Here is a 20,899-nt window from a genome sequence, read left to right as displayed (position 1 = left end):
TGTCATGTTTGGCCACTGAAGTCCCTGGTCTATTAGCTTAGTGGACAGCTAGTTACTTGACAGAGATTTCCTTCATTCCTAGAGCCAAAACAAATAACAACTTTCCTGGTCCTGCGTATTTGCTCTATGTTGGGGCACCCTTCAATGCTTAGCGAGGCTGTTTACAACTCTACCTTAGCCTTCACTTTGTCTTTGTGTGGAGCTCAAAGGTCAGACAGAGGTGAAAACTTAAGGTCTTCCCAGGTCTTTTCACAGCAGGTGTCTGTCTAGTCCTGAATGCGTGCATGACCTCTTAGATTTCCTAAAATATGTAGAAATTTTAAAAAGCCCCTTTCCTATCAATTTTCTCCTTTACTAGCCTCTTCCTTCCCAGGTTTTTCTGGTCTGTCTGATGGTTGCCCTGACTATAATCCCTTATCCCCAGGTGTTATCCCTTACCCCTTGAAACTGCAGCTAACACATTGCCTTTAAATACTTTGAACAAATGCCACCCAGGAGCTTCCTGGGGAAGCTCTGAGACAAGCAAAACAAAGGCAAGCCCTTGAGCCAAACCGTCAGGGAGCCATGAGACAGATCGAAACACATAATCACAAACTTTTGAGAATAAGGTCCATATTGCTCCCTCTGGTACTAGCAGAAGTAGGCTGTTATCTTCACTGCCACTGCTGAACTGGATGGTAAGTGGGTAAGTTAAAAGTGCTCTTTCACCAAAATTCTGCAGCTTCTTTAAGTGTTCCTCTGATTGTTGTAAGTTTTTTATTAGATTCCAGAGTTCTGAAAAAGTAGAATCTGGCAGTTTTTGCCAGCTTGTTGCTTTTGTAGAGGTTTGGAGTTTTGGAATTCCCTACTCCACCACTTTGGTGATATCACACCTAACAACATCTTTAAAGTGTGGTGTGTATTCCCCTGTTCTATTCCAAAACCAGCATGTGGCCTTAACCTTATGAACTGTCCTTCTTTATCTTGTTTAATGGTTTTTAGCTTGAAGTCTACTTTGGTATCAGGATTGCAACCTGTATTTTCTTAATGGAAATTGATTTCACCCTTGTTTTACTCTTAGCCCTACAATTATATGAAATGCTTGCCCTTAGTCCTTTTGCCAAAATTTTCCAGTCTTCTTTTAAGCTGATTGAAGCTTATTCTCTAGTCTAGTATGTAGTTGGCAAAGTTTTTCTGTAAAGGATCAGGGAGAAAATATTTTAGACTTTGTGAGCTAGATGCCTCTTCCTGCAGCTACACAACTGCCATTGCAGCACGAAAGCAGTCACAGCTAATACATAAATGAATGAGCATGGTTGTGTTTTAATAAAATTTTATTTATGAAAACAGATGTTAGACTGGATTTGGTCCATGGGCCATAGTTTGCTGGCCTCTGCTCTTGTATATTTCTCAAGAAGATTTTATGTGTATAGTACAGGTGTGACTTATTCCGTAGTGCTTTTTGCTTTATTGTGCTTTGCAGATACTGTGTGTTTTACAGATTGAAGGTTTGTGGCAACTGTGTTTCATACAAGTCTGTTGGCACCATTTTCCAACAGCATTTGCTGACTTTGTGTCTCTTGTGTCACATTTTGGTAATTCTCTCAATATTTCAGAATTTTCTATTATTATTATATTTGTTCTGGTGATCTATGATCAGTGATCTTTGACATTACTGTTGTAATTGTTTTGAGGTGCCATGACTGCACCCATATAAGACAGCAAACTTAATTGATAAATATTATGTGTGCTCTGATTGCTCCATGGACCAGCTGTTCCCTCCGTCTCTATCCTCCTTGGGCCTCCCTATTCCCTGAGACACAATAATATTGACATTAAGCCATTTAATAACCCAACAGTGGCCCCTAAGTGTTCAGTGAAAGGAAGGAGTTGCACATCTCTCACTTTAAATCAAAAGCTAGAAATGATTAAGCTTAGTGAGGAAGATATGTCAAAAGCCAAGATAGGCTGCAATCTAGGCCTCTTGTGCCAAATAGGTAGCCAAGTTGTGAATACAAAGGATAAGTTCTTGAAGGAAACTAAGACTGCTACTCTAGTGAACACACAAATGATAAGAAAGTGAAACAGCCTTATTGCTGATACGGAGAAAGTTTCAGTGGTCTGGATAGAAGATCAAATCAGCTGTAACACTCCCTTAAGCCAAAGCCTAATCCATAGCATGGCCCAAACTCTATTCAGTTCTATGAAGGCTGAGAGTTAAGGAAGCTGCAGAAGAAAAGTTTGAAGTTAGCAAAGGTTGGTTCGTGAGGTTTAAGGAAAGAAGCCTTCTCCATAACATAGAAGTACAAGGTGAGGGACTTCCCTTGTGGCACAGTGGTTAAGAATCCGCCTGCCAATGCAGGGGACATGGGTTTGATCCCTGGTCCAGGAAGATTCCCACATGCCGCAGAACAACTAAGCCTGTGTGCCACAACTACTGAGCCTGCGCTCTAGAGCCCATAAGCCACAACTACTGAAGCCCGCGTGCCTAGAGCCTGTGTTCCGCAACAAGATAAGCCTCCGCAACAAGAGAAGCCCGCGCACTGCAACGAAGAGTAGCCCCTACTCGCTGCAACTAGAGAAAGCCCACACGCAACAATGGAGACCCAACGCAGCCATAAGTAAGTAAATAAATATTTATTAAAAAAAAAAGTACAAGGTGAAGCAGCAAGTGCTGATGTAGAAGCTGCAGTAAGTTATGCAGAAGGTCTAACTAAGATAATTAATGAAGGTAGCTACAGTAAGCAACAGATTTTCATTATAAACGAAACAGCCTTATACTTGAAGAAGATGCCATCTAGGACTTTCATAGCTAGAGAGGAGTAAAATGCCTGGTTTCAAGGCTTCAAAGCTTCAAAGGATAGGGTCTTTCTTATTAGGGACTAATGCAGCTGGTGACTTGAAATTGAAGCCAATGCTCATTTACCAGTGCTCTATAAATGGAACAACAAAGCCTGGATAACAGCACATCTGTTTACAACATGGTTTGCTAAATATTTTAAGCCCACAGTTGAGACCTACTGCTCAGGAAAAAAGGTTCCTTTCAAAATATTACTGCTCATTCACAATATACCTGATCACCCAAGACCTCTGATGGAGATGTACAATGAGATTAATGTTGTTTTCATGCCTGCTAACACAACATCCATTCTGCAGCCCATGGGTCAGGGAGTCATTTCAACTTTCAAGTCTTATTATTTAAGAAATGCATTTCATAAGGCTATAGCTGCCATAGATAATGATTCCTCTGATGGATTTGGGCAAAGTAAATTGAAAACCTCTAGAAAGGGGCTTCTCTGGTGGTGCAGTGGTTGAGAGTCCACGTGCTGATGCAGGGGACACGGGTTCGTGCCCCGGTCCGGGAAGATCCCACATGCCGTGGAGCGGCTGGGCCTGTGAGCCATGGCCGCTGGGCCTGCGCGTCCGGAGCCTGTGCTCCGCAGTGGGAGAGGCCACAGTGGTGAGAGGCCCACGTACCGCAAAAAAAAAAAAAAAAAAAAAAAAAACCAACCTCTAGAAGGGATTCACCACTCTAGATGCCATTAAGACCACTTGTGATTCATGGGAAGAGATATAATATCAATATTAATAGGAGTTTGGAAGAAATTGATTCTAATCCTTATGGGTGACTTTTAAGTGTTCCAGACTTCAGTAAAGGAAGTAATTGCAGCTGTGATGGAAATAGCAAGAGAAATAGAATTAGAACTGGTGCCTGAAGATGTGAAAGAATTGCTGAAATCTCACGACTAAACTTTAATTGATGAGGAGTTACTTCTTATGGATGAGCAAAGAAAGAGGTTTTGTGAGATGGGATCTGCTCCTGGTGAAGATTGTTCAAATGACAACAAGTGATTTAGAGTGTTACATCAACTTAGTTGATAAAGCAATGTCAGGGTTTGAGAGGATTGACTCCAGGTTTGAAAGGAGTTCTACTGTGAGTAAAATGCTATCAGCATTGCATGTTACAGAGAAATTGTTCCTGAAAGGAAGAGTCAGTCGATGCGGCAAACTTCATTGTCGTCTTCTTTTAAGAAATTGCCACGGCCACCCCAGCCCTCAGCAGCCACCACCACATCAGATAGCAGCTGTCAACACGGAGGCAGGACCCTCCACCAGCAAAAAGATTATGGCTTGCTGGAGGTTCAGATGATGACTATGACTTTTTAGCATTAAAGTATTTTTTAATTTTAATTTTTTAAATTTATTTTTAATTTTTATTGAAGTATAATTTATGTACAATATTATATAAATTATAGGTTACAGTATAGCGATTCACAATTTTAGAAGGTTATACTCCATTTGTAGTCGTTATAAAATATTTGCTACATTCCCTGTGTTGTACAATATATCCTTGTAGCTTATTTTATACATAATATTAATAGTTTGTACCTCTTAATCCCCTTATCCTTTCTTTGCCCCTCCTTCTTTCCCTCTCCCCACTGGTACTCTAGTTCTCTATATCTGTGAGTCTGTTTGTTTTTTTGCTATATTCACTAGTTTGTTGTATTTTTTATATTCCATATAAAAGTGATATCATACAGTATTTGTCTTTCTCTTTCTGACTTATTTTACTTAGCATAATACTCTCCAAGTCCATCCATGTTGTTGCAAATGGCAAAATTTTGTTCTTTTTTATGGCTGAGTAGTACTCCACAGTGTGTATCTATATCTGTCTATCTATCTGTCACATCTTCTTTATCCATTCTTCTGTTGACGGACACTTAGGTTGCTTCCATATCTTGTCAATTGTAAATAATACTGCTATGAACATTGGGGTGCATTTATCTTTTCAAATTAGTGTTTTTGTCTTGGGTGTATACCCAAGAGTGAAATCCTGGGCCATATGGTAGTTCTAGTTTTAGGTTTTGTTTTGTTTTGTTTTTTAATTAATTAATTTATTTGTTTATTTTTGGCTCTGTTGGGTCTTTGTTGCTGAGCATGGGCTTTCTTTAGTTGCAGTGAGCAGGGGCTACTCTTTGTTGTGTTGCGCAGCCTTCTCATTGCAGTGGCTTCTCTTGTCACGGAGCACAGGCTCTAAGCATGCAGGCTTTAGTAGTTGTGGTGCGTGGGCTTCAGTAGTTGTGGCACGCAGGTTCAGTAGTTGTGGCTCGTGGGCTTAGTTGCTCTGTGACATGTGGGATCTTCCCAGACCAGGGCTCAAACCCATGTCCCCTGTATTGGCAGGCAGATTCGTAACCACTGTGCCACCAGGGAAGCCCTAGTTTTAGTTTTTTGAGGAACTTCCAAACTATTTTCCACAGTGGCTGCACCAATTTACATTCCCAGCAACAATGTACAGGGTACCCTTTTCTCCACATCCTTTCCAACATTTGTTATTTGTGTTCTCTTTGATGATAGCCACTTTTAATTTAAGGTATGTACATCTTTTTTTTTAGACATAATGTTATTGCACACCTAGACTAAAGTATAGTGTAACATAACCTTTATATGCACTGGGAAACCAAAAAATGTGTATGACTTGCTTTATTGTGATGTTGTTTTATTGTAGTAGTCTGGAACTGAACCTGTAATATCTCCGAGATATGCCTGTAATTCTGAGTTTTTACACAGTCACAATTGTTTCCTATGTCCTTGATACTTGAAGGATAGCTTAGCTCAGTAAATATATATATTTTTAATAATCCAATGATTTTTTTAAATTTTATTTTTTATTTTATTTTTGGCTATGTTGGGTCTTCGTTGCTGCACGTGGGCTTTCTCTAGTTGTGGCAAGCAGGGCTACTCTTCATTGCGGTGGCTTCTCTTGTTGCGGAGCACAGGCTCTAGGCGCACGGGCTTCAATAGTTGTGGCTCGTGGGCTCTAGAGCACAGGCTCAGTAGTTGTGGCGCATGGGCTTAGTTGTTCCGCAGCATGTGGGATATTCCCAGGCCAGGGCTCAAACCTGTGTCCCCTGCATTGGCAGGCAGATTCTTAACTACTGCGCCACTAAGGAAGCCCAGTATAATATTTTTTGTTTGCACTTTCTTTCCTTAAGTTTGTCAAACGTGTTGCTCTGTTGTTGTCTTACTTTGCAAGTTTTTTTTTTTGTTTGCTTGTTTTTGAAATCAGATGCCAATCTAATTCTCTGTTTCTTAGAAATGCTGAAGATGTGGGTCCTGTGTTGTTTTATTTATTCACTTTATTGGTTTTATAGGAGTATGAGGGGGGGATTTAGAATGAGGGGCCTGCCAGTGTTCTTTAAACCTGAAATTCCTCAATGAATCATTTTTTAAATTTACTTTTTCTTCCTTTCTGAATTTTACCGTTATAAGGAGAGGATAATGAAAAAGACGAGAATGCATCGCTTTTCATTGATAATGTTTAGTTATCTTCCTTAAAAATGTAATTAAAAAAACTTACGGTGGTATAGATATGAAAAGGTATGTTATTATTCTCTGTGTGTGTGTGTGTGTGTGTGTGTGTGTGTGTGTGTGTGTGTAACGTAACATGAAGAGTCTTCAATTACACTACAAATACTTCTTGAACACTTATTATGTATTGGTGCCTACTTGGGGTATGTAGATGACATGGTCCCTGCTGTTGAACTTTTGAAGTGTTTCTCTATTATATCTAAGTTGTTCTTTTTACTTTTGTGTACACTGTATCATATGGGGTGAAATGAATACTTCTGATAATTGGAAAAATTGTTAGAAGAGTGAAATTTTACTTACCTAGCTATTGTCTACTGATAGAGCCTAATGAAAAAGAGTTTTTAATAAAGCCAGTGACTAAAATACTAAAATTCCTTTTGCAGAAATGATTTTGCTGCTGGATTTTATCTCCCTTTATTTGATTTAATTTTATTGCAACTTTGGAAAAATATGAATACTTTTACTCTATTAAAACTTAGTCTTTCTAGTATTTGCTTGAAAACATTTTGGTCTCTGCATTTTAACTAGTGTGCTTATTAGCACATGTGGCATTCTGAGTTAGTTTGTGGTTGAATCTAAGTTTGTGACTAACACAGGCTTCTAAGTGTGACAGTCTTAAGACCTGAGAAAGTAGAACATTTTGGGAATATCAGTTTTGAAAAACGGACCTGTGTTTTGAGAAGAACTTTCTAGTTATCTTGCAGGCTAGAGTGATGATATACTAGCTCACAAAGATGGATTTTTAATCCCTGTAGTGCTAAGGCCTCATGTCACTGACTCCAGACTCTGTTTTTCAGCTTTCACCTAGATAGCCCAGCATACAGCATCCCAGAATACAGAAGTGAGGGAGAATGATGATAGACAGTGGTAAAGGAACAACGGTACCTGGAACTCCTTCTCCAAATGCTGTGGGAAGAGCTGTTATAGCTGTCTACTAAATTAATTCTTCTAGCTGCATCTTGTTTTCTTTCTTCTCCACATTGGTCCTTAATGTGCTGCTTTCCACTACATGAATTTGTAACTCAGTCTTCCCATTCTTTTCTGTAGCTTCTTTCACTGATGTCTCACTTTCTTTGTCTTTTAAAATACCTGTTTCACATTCAGTGCTGCCATCTACAGTAATTCTGCTTTAACTCTCTATTTACTTTCAACCTCAGTTTTTGCCCCAAGCTCTGTTTCTGCTACTCCACTCCCTTTTATACCATGGATCTTCTATGTTAAGATTTTTTAAAGTTTGACCTATGACTTTACTAGGTATGGTGGAAAAAAAAAGCACACTCCAATAATATATTTTGATACAATAGTGTATTTATATTTTTATTTATTTGGGTTTTTTTTTTTTTGGCCGCATTGGGTCTTCGTTGCTGCGCGTGGGCTTTCCCTAATTGCGGCGAGCGGGGGCTACTCCTTGTTGTGGTGTGTGGGCTTCTCATTGCAGTGGCTTCTCTTGTTACGGAGCACGAACTCTAGGCGCACGGGCTTCAGTAGTTGTGGCACGCGGGCTCAGTAGTTGTGGTGCCCGGGCTTAGTTGCTCCACGGCATGTGGGATCTTCCCAGACCAGGGATCAAACCCGTGTCCCCTGCATTGGCAGGCGGATTCTTAACCACTGCACCACCAGGGAAGTCCCTAATAGTGTATTTATATAAATCTGAATTAAATAACTCTTTTTCCCCTATAATATTGTATTCTGCATGAATGAATTTATTACTGATAAATTCTTGGATGAAGAACTTTTATTTACTGTTCAGTGTTCCTTTCAGTATTTCAGAGAGCTGGCAGACATTGAAGATTTTGTCCAGCCCAAACTAAAGTTTATTTTGTATTAGAAGTTTATTTTTAACTGATTATTTTATTTCTGCCAATGTTTACCTTAGAAATTTCTCAAATATATTTAAAGAATTTTTTAAAGTATCTGTAATTTTTTTAATTAATTAATTAATTTATTTATTTATGGCTGTGTTGGGTCTTCGTTTCTGTGCAAGGGCTTTCTCTAGTTGCAGCAAGTGGGGGCCACTCTTCATCGCGATGCGCGGGCCTCTCACTGTCACGGCCTCTCTTGTTGCAGAGCACAGGCTCCAGACGTGCAGGCTCAGTAGTTGTGGCTCATGGGCCTAGTTGCTCCGTGGCATGTGGGATCTTCCCAGACCAGGGCTCGAACCTGTGTCCCCTGCATTGGCAGGCAGATTCTCAACCACTGCGCCACCAGGGAAGCCCCAGTATCTGTAATTTTTTAAACTTTGAGGATTTGTTCTGTATTTAACATTTTACTTGAAAATACCTTTAGAATTTATATAAATTAAGGTTGCTGTTTTCCAGAGTGGCTATACCATTTTACCTTCCCACCAGCAGTTTATGAAAGTTCTGTTTCTTTACATCCTCACCAATACTTATTTATTGTCTCTCTTTTTTTTATATAAATTTTATTTTATTTTATTTTTGGCTGCATTGGGTCTTCGTTGCTGCACGTGGGCTTTAGTTGCAGCGAGCGGGGGCTACTCTTCATCGTGGTGTGCAGGCTTCTCATTGCAGTGGCTTCTTTTTGTTGTGGAGCACAAGCTCTAGGCGCGCAAGCTTCAGTAGTTGTGGCACTTGGGCTCCGTAGTTGTGGCTTGCAGGCTCCGTAGTTGTGGCTTGCAGGCTCTAGAGTGCAGGCTCAGTAGTTGTGGCACACAGGCTTAGTTGCTCTGTGGCATGTGGGGTCCTCCTAGACCAGGACTTGAACCCGTGTCCCCTGCATTGGCAAGTGGATTCTTAACCACTGCACTATGAGAGAAGTCCCTGTCTATCTTTTTGATTATGGCCATTTTAGTATGAACTGATTTCTCATTATGGTTTTGGTTTGCACTTCTCTTCTAACTAATGATGTTGAGCATCTTTTCATGTACTTATTGAACATTTCTATATTATCTTTGAAAAAATGTCTCTTTAGACCTTTTGCACATTTTTGTTAGGTTGTGTCTTTTTATTGTTGAGTTATAAGAGATATTTGTATGTTTTAGATATAAGTCCTGTATGTGATACATGATTTGCAAAACTTTTCTCCTGTGCTAAGTGCTTTCTTTTCAATTTTTTGATAGTATCCTTTGAGATACAAAAATTATAATTTTGTTGAAATCCAATCTACTTATTTTTTTCTTGTGTTGATTATGTGTGGGGTGTTTTACCTAAGGCCTTATGTAACTCAAGGTCATGAAGATTTTCTCAAGTATTTTCTTCTAAGCATTTTATAGGTTTGGTTTTTATATTAAGGTCTATGATCAGTTTTGAGCTAATTTTTGTGTATGGTGTGAAGAAGCTGTCCAACTTCATACTTTTGAATTTGGCCATCAATTGTCCCAGCATCACTTGTTGAAAAGACTGTATTTTCCCCATTTAATTGTCTTAGCACCCTTGTTGACATTCACTTGATGGTAGATGTATAGATTTATTTCTGGACTCTGAATTCTATTCCATTCATCTGTATGTTTATCTCTAATGCCAGTACCACACTGTCTTGATTACTGTAGTTTTGTAGTGAGTTTTGAAATTGAGAAGTGGGAGTCCTCCAGGTTTGTTCTTTTTTTACAAAATAGACTTGGTTATTCTGGGTCCTTTGCATTTCTATATTAATCTTAGAATTAGTTTGTCAATTTCTGCAAAGAAGCTAGCTGGGATTTGATAGGGATCACATTGAATTTATTAAGTAATTTGGGGATTAGTGCTATTTAGCAATATTAAGCCTTTTGATCCATGGACCTGGGATGTCTTTCCATTTATTTAGGTCTTCTTCAATTTTTTTTAAAAACAATATTTTATAGTTCTCAGTGTATAATTTTGAACTTCTTTTGTTAAATTTATTGGAAAGTATTTTATTTGTGCTGGTGGTATGGTAAATGGAATTTTAAAAAAATATTTTTAGGGTGTTTATTGCTAGTGTGTAGAAATTGATTATCCTGCAACCTTACTGAACTCTATTAGTTCTAATAGTTTTATAGTGGTTTCCTTAGGATTTTCTGTATACAGATCATAGTATCTGCAAATAGTTTTAACTTCTTTCTTTTCAATCTAGAGGCCTTTTATTTCTTTTTCTTGCCTAATTTCCCTAGGTAGACCCTCCAGTACAATGTTGAATAGAAAGTGCAAGAGGAGACACCCTTGTAATCTTAGAGGGAAAGCATCCAGTCTTTCACTATTAAACATTATGTTATCTGTGGAGTTTTTGTATGTGACCTTTATCATGTTGAAGAATTTGCTTTCTCTTCCTAGTTTCTTGAGTATTTTTATCATAAACAACTGCTGGAATTTTCTCAAATATTCTTTCTGCATTTATTGAAATGATCATGTAATTTTTGTTTTTATTCTATAGTTATGATGTATTACATTACTTCTTTTTTGGGTGTTAAACCAACCTTTCTTTTCTGGAATAAATCCCTTTTGATCCTTGTGTATAATCCTTTTTATATGTTTCTGGGTTTAGTTTACTAGTATTTTATTGAGAAATTTTACATCTATATTCATAAGAGGCAATGGTCTTTACTTTTCTCTTGCAGTGTTCTTGCAAGAACAGGGTAAATAGAGTCAGGAAGTTTTTTCTTCTATTGTATTTTTGGAAGAGTTTGTGAAGAATTCCTATTAATTCTTTTTTAAATGTTTAGTAGAATTCAGCAGTGAAGCCATATGAGCCTGGGTATTTCCTTGTGGGAAATTTTAAAATTACTAATTCTATCTCTTGTTATAGATAATTTTGAATTTTCTATTTCTTTTTTATTCTAGTTTAGAAGTTTGTGTCTTTTCAGGAATTTGTTCATTTTATTTAAGTGATCTAATTTGGCATACAGTTGTTCATAGTATTCTCTTATGATCCTTTTTATTTCTATAACATTCATATTAATGGCCCCTCTTTCATTCCTGTTTTTGATAATTGGAATGTCTCCCTTTTTTCTTTGGTCACGCTAGTGAAAGATTTGTCAATTTTGTTGATATTTGCCAAGAACCAACTTTTGGTTTTGTTGATATTTTTTGTTGTTTTTCTATTCTCCATTTTATTAATTTTCCCTCTGTTTATTATTTCCTTTCTTCTTCTTGCTTTAGGTTTGTTTGCTTTTCTTTAAGGAGTGTTTTTAATGTGTTTTAAAACAATTGTTCTTTTAATATATTAATTAAAAGCAGAGACAGGTCGATCTGCATTTAAATTCCTCCTTTGCTACTTGCTAGCTTTGTGATTTAGGAAAAGTTAGTCTTAGAAAAATTATCATACAAGAGTAAGATGTTAATACATACATCACTGGTGGCTTTGAAGATAAATGAGTTAATGTATTTAAAGTGCTTAGATGGGCCTGACAATTAGTAAGTGCTCAATAAATGGTAACAGTAGTTATTAAATATTCCACTTAGAAATTTCCATGTTTGTATTTATCTTAGTAATGTTTTTCACAAATATAAGAAGTATATCGTTCTAACTCTAGATGATCAAAAATTTTCAATTAATAGGATCTGAAATGAGATTTTTAGATCAACACTATCTCTTCCTGTGAATATTATAGGCTTTGTACCTGTATTTTATTTTGAAAATACTTGGAAAAAATATAAAGAAATGATTATTTTTGAATACATTCTTGGTAAATAAATAAATACAAAATTGATACAGCTCTAGGCTGGATAACCACCCAGTTTGTTTCACAAATATTGACTGGTTAAATTGATCATTTATATATTTTGTGGATCATCAGTCTTTGCCATATATGTTTGCACTCAGATTCTGGCAATTAACCGTGGAGAAAATTTGAAGATACTGACGGTCAAGGTTAACATTTCTGATGGAGTGAAGAATGAGTTCTGTAGGTGGTGCATCCAAAACAGGTCTGTTTATAGATTTTTACAGAATATTCTTTTTTTCATTTTTAAAATGCTATATTGAGATCTATATGTACTGATAATGGAAAGATGTCCATTGTGTTAAAAAAAACAAAAACAGTGACAGGCAATGGATATAGTGTCTTGTAGTGAAGTGGATGGACCTAGAATCTGTCATACAGAGTGAAGTAAGTCAGAAAGAGAAAAACAAATACCGTATGCTAACACATATATATGGAATCTAAAAAAAAAAAGGTTCTAACGAACCTAGGGGCAGAACAGGAATAAAGACACAGACATAGAGAATGGACTTGAGGACACGGAGAGGGGAAAGGGAAGCTGGGACGAAGTGAGAGAGTGGCATGGACATATATACACTACCAAATGTAAAATAGATAGCTAGTGGGAAGCAGCCGCATAGCACAGGGAGCTCAGCTCCGTGATTTGTGACCACCTAGAGGGGTGGGATAGGGAAGGTAGGAGGGAGATGCAAGAGGGAAGAGATATGGGGATATATGTATATGTATAGCTGATTCACTTTGTTATAAAGCAGAAACTAACACACCACTGTAAAGCAATTATACTCCAATAAAGGTGTTAAAAAAATTTTTTTTAATTTAAAAAGTACATATGTTGTGTATGTTTAAATAGGAAATATCTGGGAAGTACATAAGAATTATTAATAGTGATTATTTCTAGGGAGAGAGACTTTTACTGTAATCCTGTACCATATGAATCTTTTATAAAGAGTATATTTTCTTTTATGAAAAATGAATTAACAGAAACATACTGTATATAGTATATCTGAAATGTTTTGTTTATTAAGGATAATTGAATCAAAAATTTAATTTATCAGATATTATATGAATAACAAATGAATGACTGAGGCTGGCTACTAGCTTTTTTCTTTCTTAAAACTAGCTTTTAGTGCCAATGCATAGGATAGTCTTGTAAATTATTCTGTCCCCAAATGTCTGTCATATCACTTTGAGAAAATGCTACACTAAATGGTGCTGCTTTTTTCTTGTGGTAGATTTAAGGGGAACTATATCCTGTATCCATTTTTATTTTAAATGTGGGAAAATGAAAGCTAGATGGAGAGAGCCTATCTTTATCTATAGATACCGAATGTGGGGGAATATATTTCTTTGCCAAAGTGGAGAATATTTCTTTGTCTGTAATGGGTGAATAAAGCATGTCTCTGTCAAAAACATACGTATAGGCCCTGGGTCTTATTCATTTGTTTACAGTACTTTCCTGACCCCCCGTAGGTATTTGAGTTTGTGACCTCTGTCTTAATTTGTATGCTTCATTGTGCACATCTTACATAGCATGTATTTTGTATTGTGAAATTTAGTTAAAGTGAGGTCCTTCTTAGTTTTATTCAGCAGTGTTTAACTATTGAATTAGAGGAAGAATCAAGTTTTACAGTGATACCCTGTAAGGGAAACCCATTGTATTTCCTTTAAGTTTAGAAGTAATAAGGTCTGTGGCTTCGCTATACTGTTTCAGGTCCCTTCGAGTGCTAAATGAATAGATCACAGGAAGCCAGTCAAGAGACAGAAATTGCTGTGGGGTGAGGAAGAAAAAGGAGTTTCTGTAATGCAGGAAGTGAGTATAGCTGGGTCTGTGGTCTAAAGGTCATTGTGAATGAGTATAATTGAGGCATCCTTAGTTATAAAATAGACCCACAGCACTCTGTTCCAGGGAGGTGAGCAGTCACACCACAGGAGAACCTTGAGGTTTAAGGAAGCCTACTGGGGCTTCCAGAGAAATTGGGTATCTAATGTTAAAGATTTCCATTTTTTTTCCTACAAGCAATGTGGAAACCTTGGTTTGGCTTTAAAGGGAATGACTCCCCAGCAGACATCAGATAGATTCATTATAAGAAGCATTCCTTTAGGGCCTTCCTGCCTCTAAGGACTCTTTTCCTAGTGTATTGTCCCATGACCCAGGGCTATCTATGTTCTCTCCTAACTGGCCAAGCCAGAGTATGGTGATAAGAGCCTCAGTAATCTGGCTACTGCCATACTTTCTAGCCTCATCTACCCCGCAACCTGATCCTGCAGCTTTATGCCCTTGTATTACTAATCTGCTTCTAGTTACTCGAGCTTATCATGCTCTTTCATGCCTCTAAGCTTTTACATATGGTATGGTTTCTTCCCAGAATGCTTTTATTCCTTTGTCTTACTTGGTAAACCACAATTCATTTTTTTAAAGCCGTCTCAGATGTTTTTTCTGGGATGTCTTTGTTTGACATTGAATTTCCCCAATTAATAACAACACAGCTATAAGTTTTATTGCACTTTGCTTTATTGTGCTTCACAGATATTGGGGTTTTTTGTTTTTTTTACAAATTGAAAGTTTGTAGCAACCCTGTGTTGAGCATATCTATTGGTACCATTTTTCCAATAGCATTATTTTTTTGGTTAAGGTATATACATTGTTTTCTAAGACATAATGGTATTACATACTTAATAGACTACATTATAGTATAACCATAACTCTTGTATGCTCTAGGAAACCAAAAACTTCATGTGACTCACTTTACTGTGATATTCACTTTATTGTGGTGGTCTGGAACCAAACCCACAGTATCTCCAAGGTATGCCTGTAACATAACAAAATAATATTAATAACTTTCTAATTCATATCCTGGTTCTCCCTGTGTTTCATGCCCTCAGGTATAGGTGACAGTAGGGAGAAACAAGGATTTGGATCGAAGGAAGGATGTATGACCTGCCTAAAAGCACTTTCATTCAAATTAAAAAACAAAACTATACTCAAATAATACCCTTCTATGGAAGGGATTCAATTAGTTATTATTATGTAGCCTTTGGTATATCACATTATAAGTAAGGGAGATGACAGTGCCGCTGAAGTATATTAATGGTTTATTAGGAACCATTGATAAAATATTAATGTTTTCTATTCAAGAGCCATTGAAGGACATGGGCAGAGATGCTGTAGAAGTAGGGAACACAGAAGTGGTAGGACTGAATTTGTTTGTCCTTTTAGCTTGTGTTTTTCTCTTACTGTTCTTTCTCCAGTTTCTACTAACAGTGGGTTCTCTGGCATTTGTATTTATCAGTATGTATGCAGATACACTGCCTAGTAGAACAGTACAACCTGAGGAATAGAGTGAGTTCTACTCAAGGATGACAAGAGGCAAAGGTTAGAACAGAGTTTCTCCTTTGCTCAATCTACTTTAACTCTCAGGAAGAGATTAAGAAATGGAAAAAGAAGGACATAGTGCTTGTCTTAGCTTCGGCTGCCATAACAAAATACCATAGACTAGGTGGCTTAAACAACAGAAATTTATTTTCTCCCTGTTCTGGAGGCTGGAAGTCTAAGATCAAGGTCAGGCTGATTTGGTTTCTGGTGAGAACCCTCTTTTTGTCTTGCAGACAGCAGCCTTCTCATTATGTCCTCACCTGATGTGGGGGGAGAGAGAAGGGGGTATCTGATATTTCTTCTTTTAAGGGCACTCACTAATCCTCTCATGGGGGCCCTACCCTCATGACCTCATCTAAACCTAATTACCTCCCAAAGGCCCCGTCTCCAAATATCATCCGATTTGAGGGTTAGGGCTTCAACATACTAATTTTAGGGGACATAATTCAGTCTATAGCAGTGGTTCAGTAATTTTTTGGTGACTTTCTCATATCTTAAAAATTTTTACCATTATTAATAATGCCTTGGGGACTCTCCCCAGAATAGGAAAGTTTTTTCCTCCCTTAAGTTTTATGTGTTACCATGGTTACCAGGTTTTTAAAAATAAGAACTCCAGATGTCATAGTAATAATTTTCAGACATCACTGTCTCTCCTTACAGATTATGTTACTTTGGATTCAATAAAGTTTCTTCTCCCCTTTTCCACTTCCTCTCTGCTCTTCCAGGAGCCCTTTTATGGCCTTATTATTGTTACATCAGTTTTAGTATAGGCTTTTCTTTTTTGCAGGTGGAGACCACGTGGCTTTGCAAGGCCAGAGTTAATGAAGATCTTATACAACTCACTGGATGATTCCTTTAAACGCCTTATTTATCCTCTCCTTTGTAGAGAGTTCAGGTATGCATCTTGTCTTATTTAACTTTCTGGACTGTTTACTTTTATGTATGGTAATAGGCCCATTAAAGCGTGTAGTAAATATTTGTTGATCCATTAGCCAATCAAAAGAACTGAGTCATAATCACAGAGTCTTAAATTTAAGCATAGATTTCAATCTGTAGAGGCATTCACATGCATAGATCACAAAACACAGCTCTTAATTACGGTATACTTTTCAAATCTTGACCACTTAATGTGTACCCCTTCCAGTTCTGCAATACTAGTCTTGCAATTTGACAACCAAGCCAAACAAATGGTTTTATTGATGAGAGATTTGGCTTGGGAGAAACAAACTAAGAAGTTAATGGAGAAGTTAGTTGGCAGCAGTTTTAGAGGTAAAAGAGCCAAAAAAAGCATAAGGATATCAGGGGAGCACGTGATGAATGTATTACTATGAGAGAAAGCTAATATATATTAGCAGACGGAGTTGTTTCAATGAATAATTATCAGCAGTGATGAACAAATATTAGGAGATTATTAAGGTGACCATCTAAATGGACTAGCAGAAGAACTAAAGGTTACAAAGAACTGCAAAAGAGGTGAGGTACCAAATTGTTTTTAGGGGAGGAGGTGGACAGAAATGTTGGGAGGCAAAAACCCTCTTTCCTGCTTCTCTCTGGCCTTTGTCTTGGTAGTCAATGTTTAGACACCAGCCATGCCTTCATATATTCCTTTCTATTTGCTATAGATTTTCTTCATTCCCACTTATTTAGTGTTTCAGCAAGGGTCACCTGGAAACTATAGATTTCTAGCCATCTCTTCAGCCTCACTAGAATTTATAGCAGCCTTTATGTTTGTCTGTTTTTCTTTTACTGGACTTGGCCATTGACTTTGGAGGCATTTAGAGTAAGGAGTGAGCAGGTACTATTAAAAAGGACATATAGCTCCTTTGTCCAACCTCTTTTTTATCAAAATCATTCATTCTCTTGATTCATCCTTTTATCTTGTGTTCTCATGTCGCATATAATGTCCAGTGGTGCATTTGACATTTTTGCATATATTTGATGTGAATAGCTTTACTGCTTGTGGAATAATTTCATTGAGATTTAATGTGTGCAGTTTGCTGTGGGATTATTTAATGTATAATTCTTCTCTGACTTCCATTAGCAGTGGCAAGCAAGAGCAATTTCCTCCTCTTTTTCTAAAATGCCTGTGGTTAAAATATATGTCTTATTTCATTCCATAAGTTGGTTTGCAGACATTGTCTACAGATATGTCTCTTCATAGAAATACTTGTAATTACCTGAAACAGCAGTTGAGGGGGAAAACCCTCAATTGATTTATTAAAGTAATTAAATTACCTTAATTCTCTAATTAAAAAGAAATTTGTCCAAATGCAGAAAAATTGAAAGAATCAGTAAAACAAAGGAAAAAAAACCCATATAATTTCACCACGTAGAGATAGCCATTGTTAACTAGACTTTTCTCCATTCATATGTGTGTATTAAAAGAGATCAAATAGACTATATTATTTTGCAGCCATTTTATTCAGTTGACTATATAAGATTCAGAGTCTACTTCTGCATTTTTTTTCCATGACTGTCATGATCTTTCATGCCTGTGTCATTTTTCACACATACCTCTTTCATGAAAACTACATTATCAGTATTACCAAGTGCTGTCTATTATGCCATCTTTTATTATATCTTGAATTTTGCTTCCTCTTTATCTCCATCTTTACTAGGAGAAAGTATATCCATGGTTAGTTCAGGTTATCATCATTTCTTGTCTGAATTACTATACTAGGATCATAGATGATCTCTGTCTTGTATTTTCTAATACACATTCCACATTGCCATCCTTAAATTCCCACCTGATTATTTCATACTCTTCTACTTAAAATCCTTCAATGGATCTTCTTTGTCTCCAGGATAAAATCCAAGCTCTTTAGAATAACCCTTTGTGGTCTGTGTTTTTCTTCCTCTGTAGCCCTTTGTCTTGGTATTTCTTTTTATTTTATCATATGAAGTTACTTGCTTTTTCTATAAATAAGCCATGAGCTTTGACATCTGCTGCTTCTATTGCCTAGAGTGTTTTCTCAATGCTCTTCAGCTACTATCCCTGCCTTTGTTTGCTTAACTATTACTTATCCTTCTTGATTCACCTGAGAAGACATCTCTTAGAAAGTTATCCTAATTTAGCTATCCCTACCGTGTGTTATACTCATCTGTTTATTTTTCTGTTTCTTCCACTAGACAGTGATCTTCAGGGTAGGGATTTTTTCAGCTTTGTATCTCTTACATCAATCACAGTACTTTATATAAGATTGAGTACAAGTGCTCACTCAATAAATAAAGTTAAACGTGAAGATTTAGAAATACCTGAAATGATATCTTCATGTTGCTTGGCTGAATGCAGGGAGAATGACAGTGAAATATTAGAGAAGATGAGAGAAAAGCCGTAAGAAGCTGAATTAAGCCAGGAAAACAAATGTTGGTTAGCTGTATGTGCCTTTAGATATGTAGATAATTCTACCTCAACGCTGATAGAAATGTGCCCTGAATTGCTTTTGCTCTTGTGGCCATTGGCATGCAGTTTGTTTTTAACCTGGTCTAATAGAGAAGACATACTTTTAATAAATTCTTTTGAGTTTCAGGAGATAATATGTTAAGAACTCTTGTTAAATACGCAAATGGTGTAAAACTTAGTTTCCAAATGCCTTTAAGTCCAATAGAGATATATTTTTTTATCCTAGAAAAAATTTGAAAATTAGACTTTTAATAGCTTCTCTGGATAAAATTGGGAAATTATTTATGTGAGACAGGGTTCTGGACTGGTATTAATATCTGTGGTCATGTCACATCACTGTGAGAATGACGAGGGGATAGATGTGGGGAATGGAATAAAGTGAGAAGATGGCCTTGAGATATATATAGGTGAGGGTGTAAAACTAAGCATTGTTGGAGGAGGCTACTTATGATTCAGTAATTGACCACTAATTATGTGTTTATATTTTTAATCAGCTGATAAACTTTGACATCCCATGTAATGTCCAAATCTTTATACACCCTGTCTCTCTCATATACACAGATACTTATACATGTAGATTTCTTATATAAGGGTGAGCAGATAGAGGAGTGTAGGTATGACACACTCAGCAGGTTTGATACCACAAAATTGTTTGAGGTATCTGCATTACTGAGCTTAGCAAAAAGAGACTCAATATAATTTTGTATGTGATTTTTTTTCTCTTAAGTTATTTTGTTATAATGAATGCTCCAATAAGGAATAATTGTGTTCTTTTTCCAGAAGAAAATTTGAATGAATGAAAACTGAATACTTTATCTTTTTTCTTCTCTTTTTCTATTTCTAAAGATCTTAAGTTATTTTGTTATAATGAATGCTCCAATGAGGAATAATTGTGTTCTTTTTCTGGAAGAAAATTTGAATGAATGAAAACTGAATACTTTATCTTTTTTCTTCTCTTTTTCTATTTCTAAAGAGCCAAACTAACATCAGATGCAGAGAAAGAATCAGTAATGATGTTTGGACGGAACCTTCGTCAGCTCCTTTTAACAAGCCCTGTCCCAGGGCGTACCTTGATGGGAGTGGATCCCGGTTATAAACACGGTTGCAAATTAGCTATAATTTCTCCTACCAGTAAGCATACCTTTCAGCGTTTTATATAGAAGTTGTTTGGTTGGTCATAAATTTCACTTCATATACTTCATGAGGATTTGGAAATAATGCTAATTTTCAAGGAATAGAAGATGGTTTTCTCACAAAAAGCGATATAGGAATCAGGATGAAGCTTCCTGTTGGGCCTGTTTGTTGACTCAGTCAACATTTACTATCATTTATGCCCTTTCCTAGGTCACAATGGATATATTGAGGATTAACTGGGCTCAGACTTTAATAACTCTGCTTATCCCCCATCAACTTCTGTTTATACTGACTGCATTTATATATGATACATTTTGATTCTGTGTATATTTTATTTTTGTTTTTTAAAAAATATTTATTTATTTATTTGGCTGCATTGGGTCTTAGTTGCAGCATGCAGGATCTTTTTGTTGCGGCACACGGGCTTCTCTAGTTGCTGCGCGTGGGCTTCTCTCTAGTTGTGGCAAGTGGGCTCCAGAGTGCGCGGGCTTAGTAGTTGCAGCTCACAGGCTTAGTTGCCCCGTGGCATGTGGGATCTTAGTTCCCCAACCAGGGATTGAACCTGCGTCCCCTGCAATGGAAGGCGGATTCTTAACCACTGGACCACTAGGGAAGTCCTGATTCTGTGTATATTTTAAATACCACGAGACATTTTTATTGTTTTGTCCAGTCAGTATTTTTTTTCCTGTTTACTCATTTATTTGCCCTTTCTGTTATCTTCATTTCTTTCTGCATTTCTGTGTTTCCATTTGAGATCACTTTCTTTCTTCCTAAAACTCTAGTCTGTTTCTTTTTAATGTGGATCAGCTAGTGACAAATTGTCTCGTTTTTTTTGTCTGAAAGTTTCTGATTTGCCTTCGGTTTTGAAAAATATTTTTGCTGGGTGTAGAATTCAAGATTGGCAGTTATTTTCAGTGCTTTAAAGATGTCATTTCTTTCTTTCTTTTTTTTTTTTTTTTCCTGGCTCTTACAGTTTCTGTTGAGAAGTCAGACAAAAATCTTA

The 20,899-nt window shown here is 36.9% G+C and overlaps 1 protein-coding gene across 2 annotated transcripts in view; it reads left to right on the top strand.

The window, feature by feature from the left end:
• Positions 1-20,899, top strand: part of SRBD1 (S1 RNA binding domain 1) — a 222,224-nt gene that overhangs the window by 34,176 nt on the left and 167,149 nt on the right. For both annotated transcript variants that reach the window (XM_082851880.1, XM_082851879.1), the window contains exons 10-12: positions 12,088-12,191; positions 16,147-16,254; positions 19,736-19,893. In XM_082851880.1, coding sequence (XP_082708006.1) covers positions 12,088-12,191; positions 16,147-16,254; positions 19,736-19,893 — 370 coding nt within the window. The remainder of the gene's footprint in view (positions 1-12,087; positions 12,192-16,146; positions 16,255-19,735; positions 19,894-20,899) is intronic.

Source organism: Leucopleurus acutus (genome assembly GCF_964270905.1).
Source record: "Leucopleurus acutus genome assembly, chromosome: 12".
NCBI lineage: Eukaryota > Metazoa > Chordata > Mammalia > Artiodactyla > Delphinidae > Leucopleurus > Leucopleurus acutus.
The sequence above is the reverse complement of the archived record's forward strand: the minus strand, read 5'-3'. Positions and strand labels throughout refer to the sequence as shown.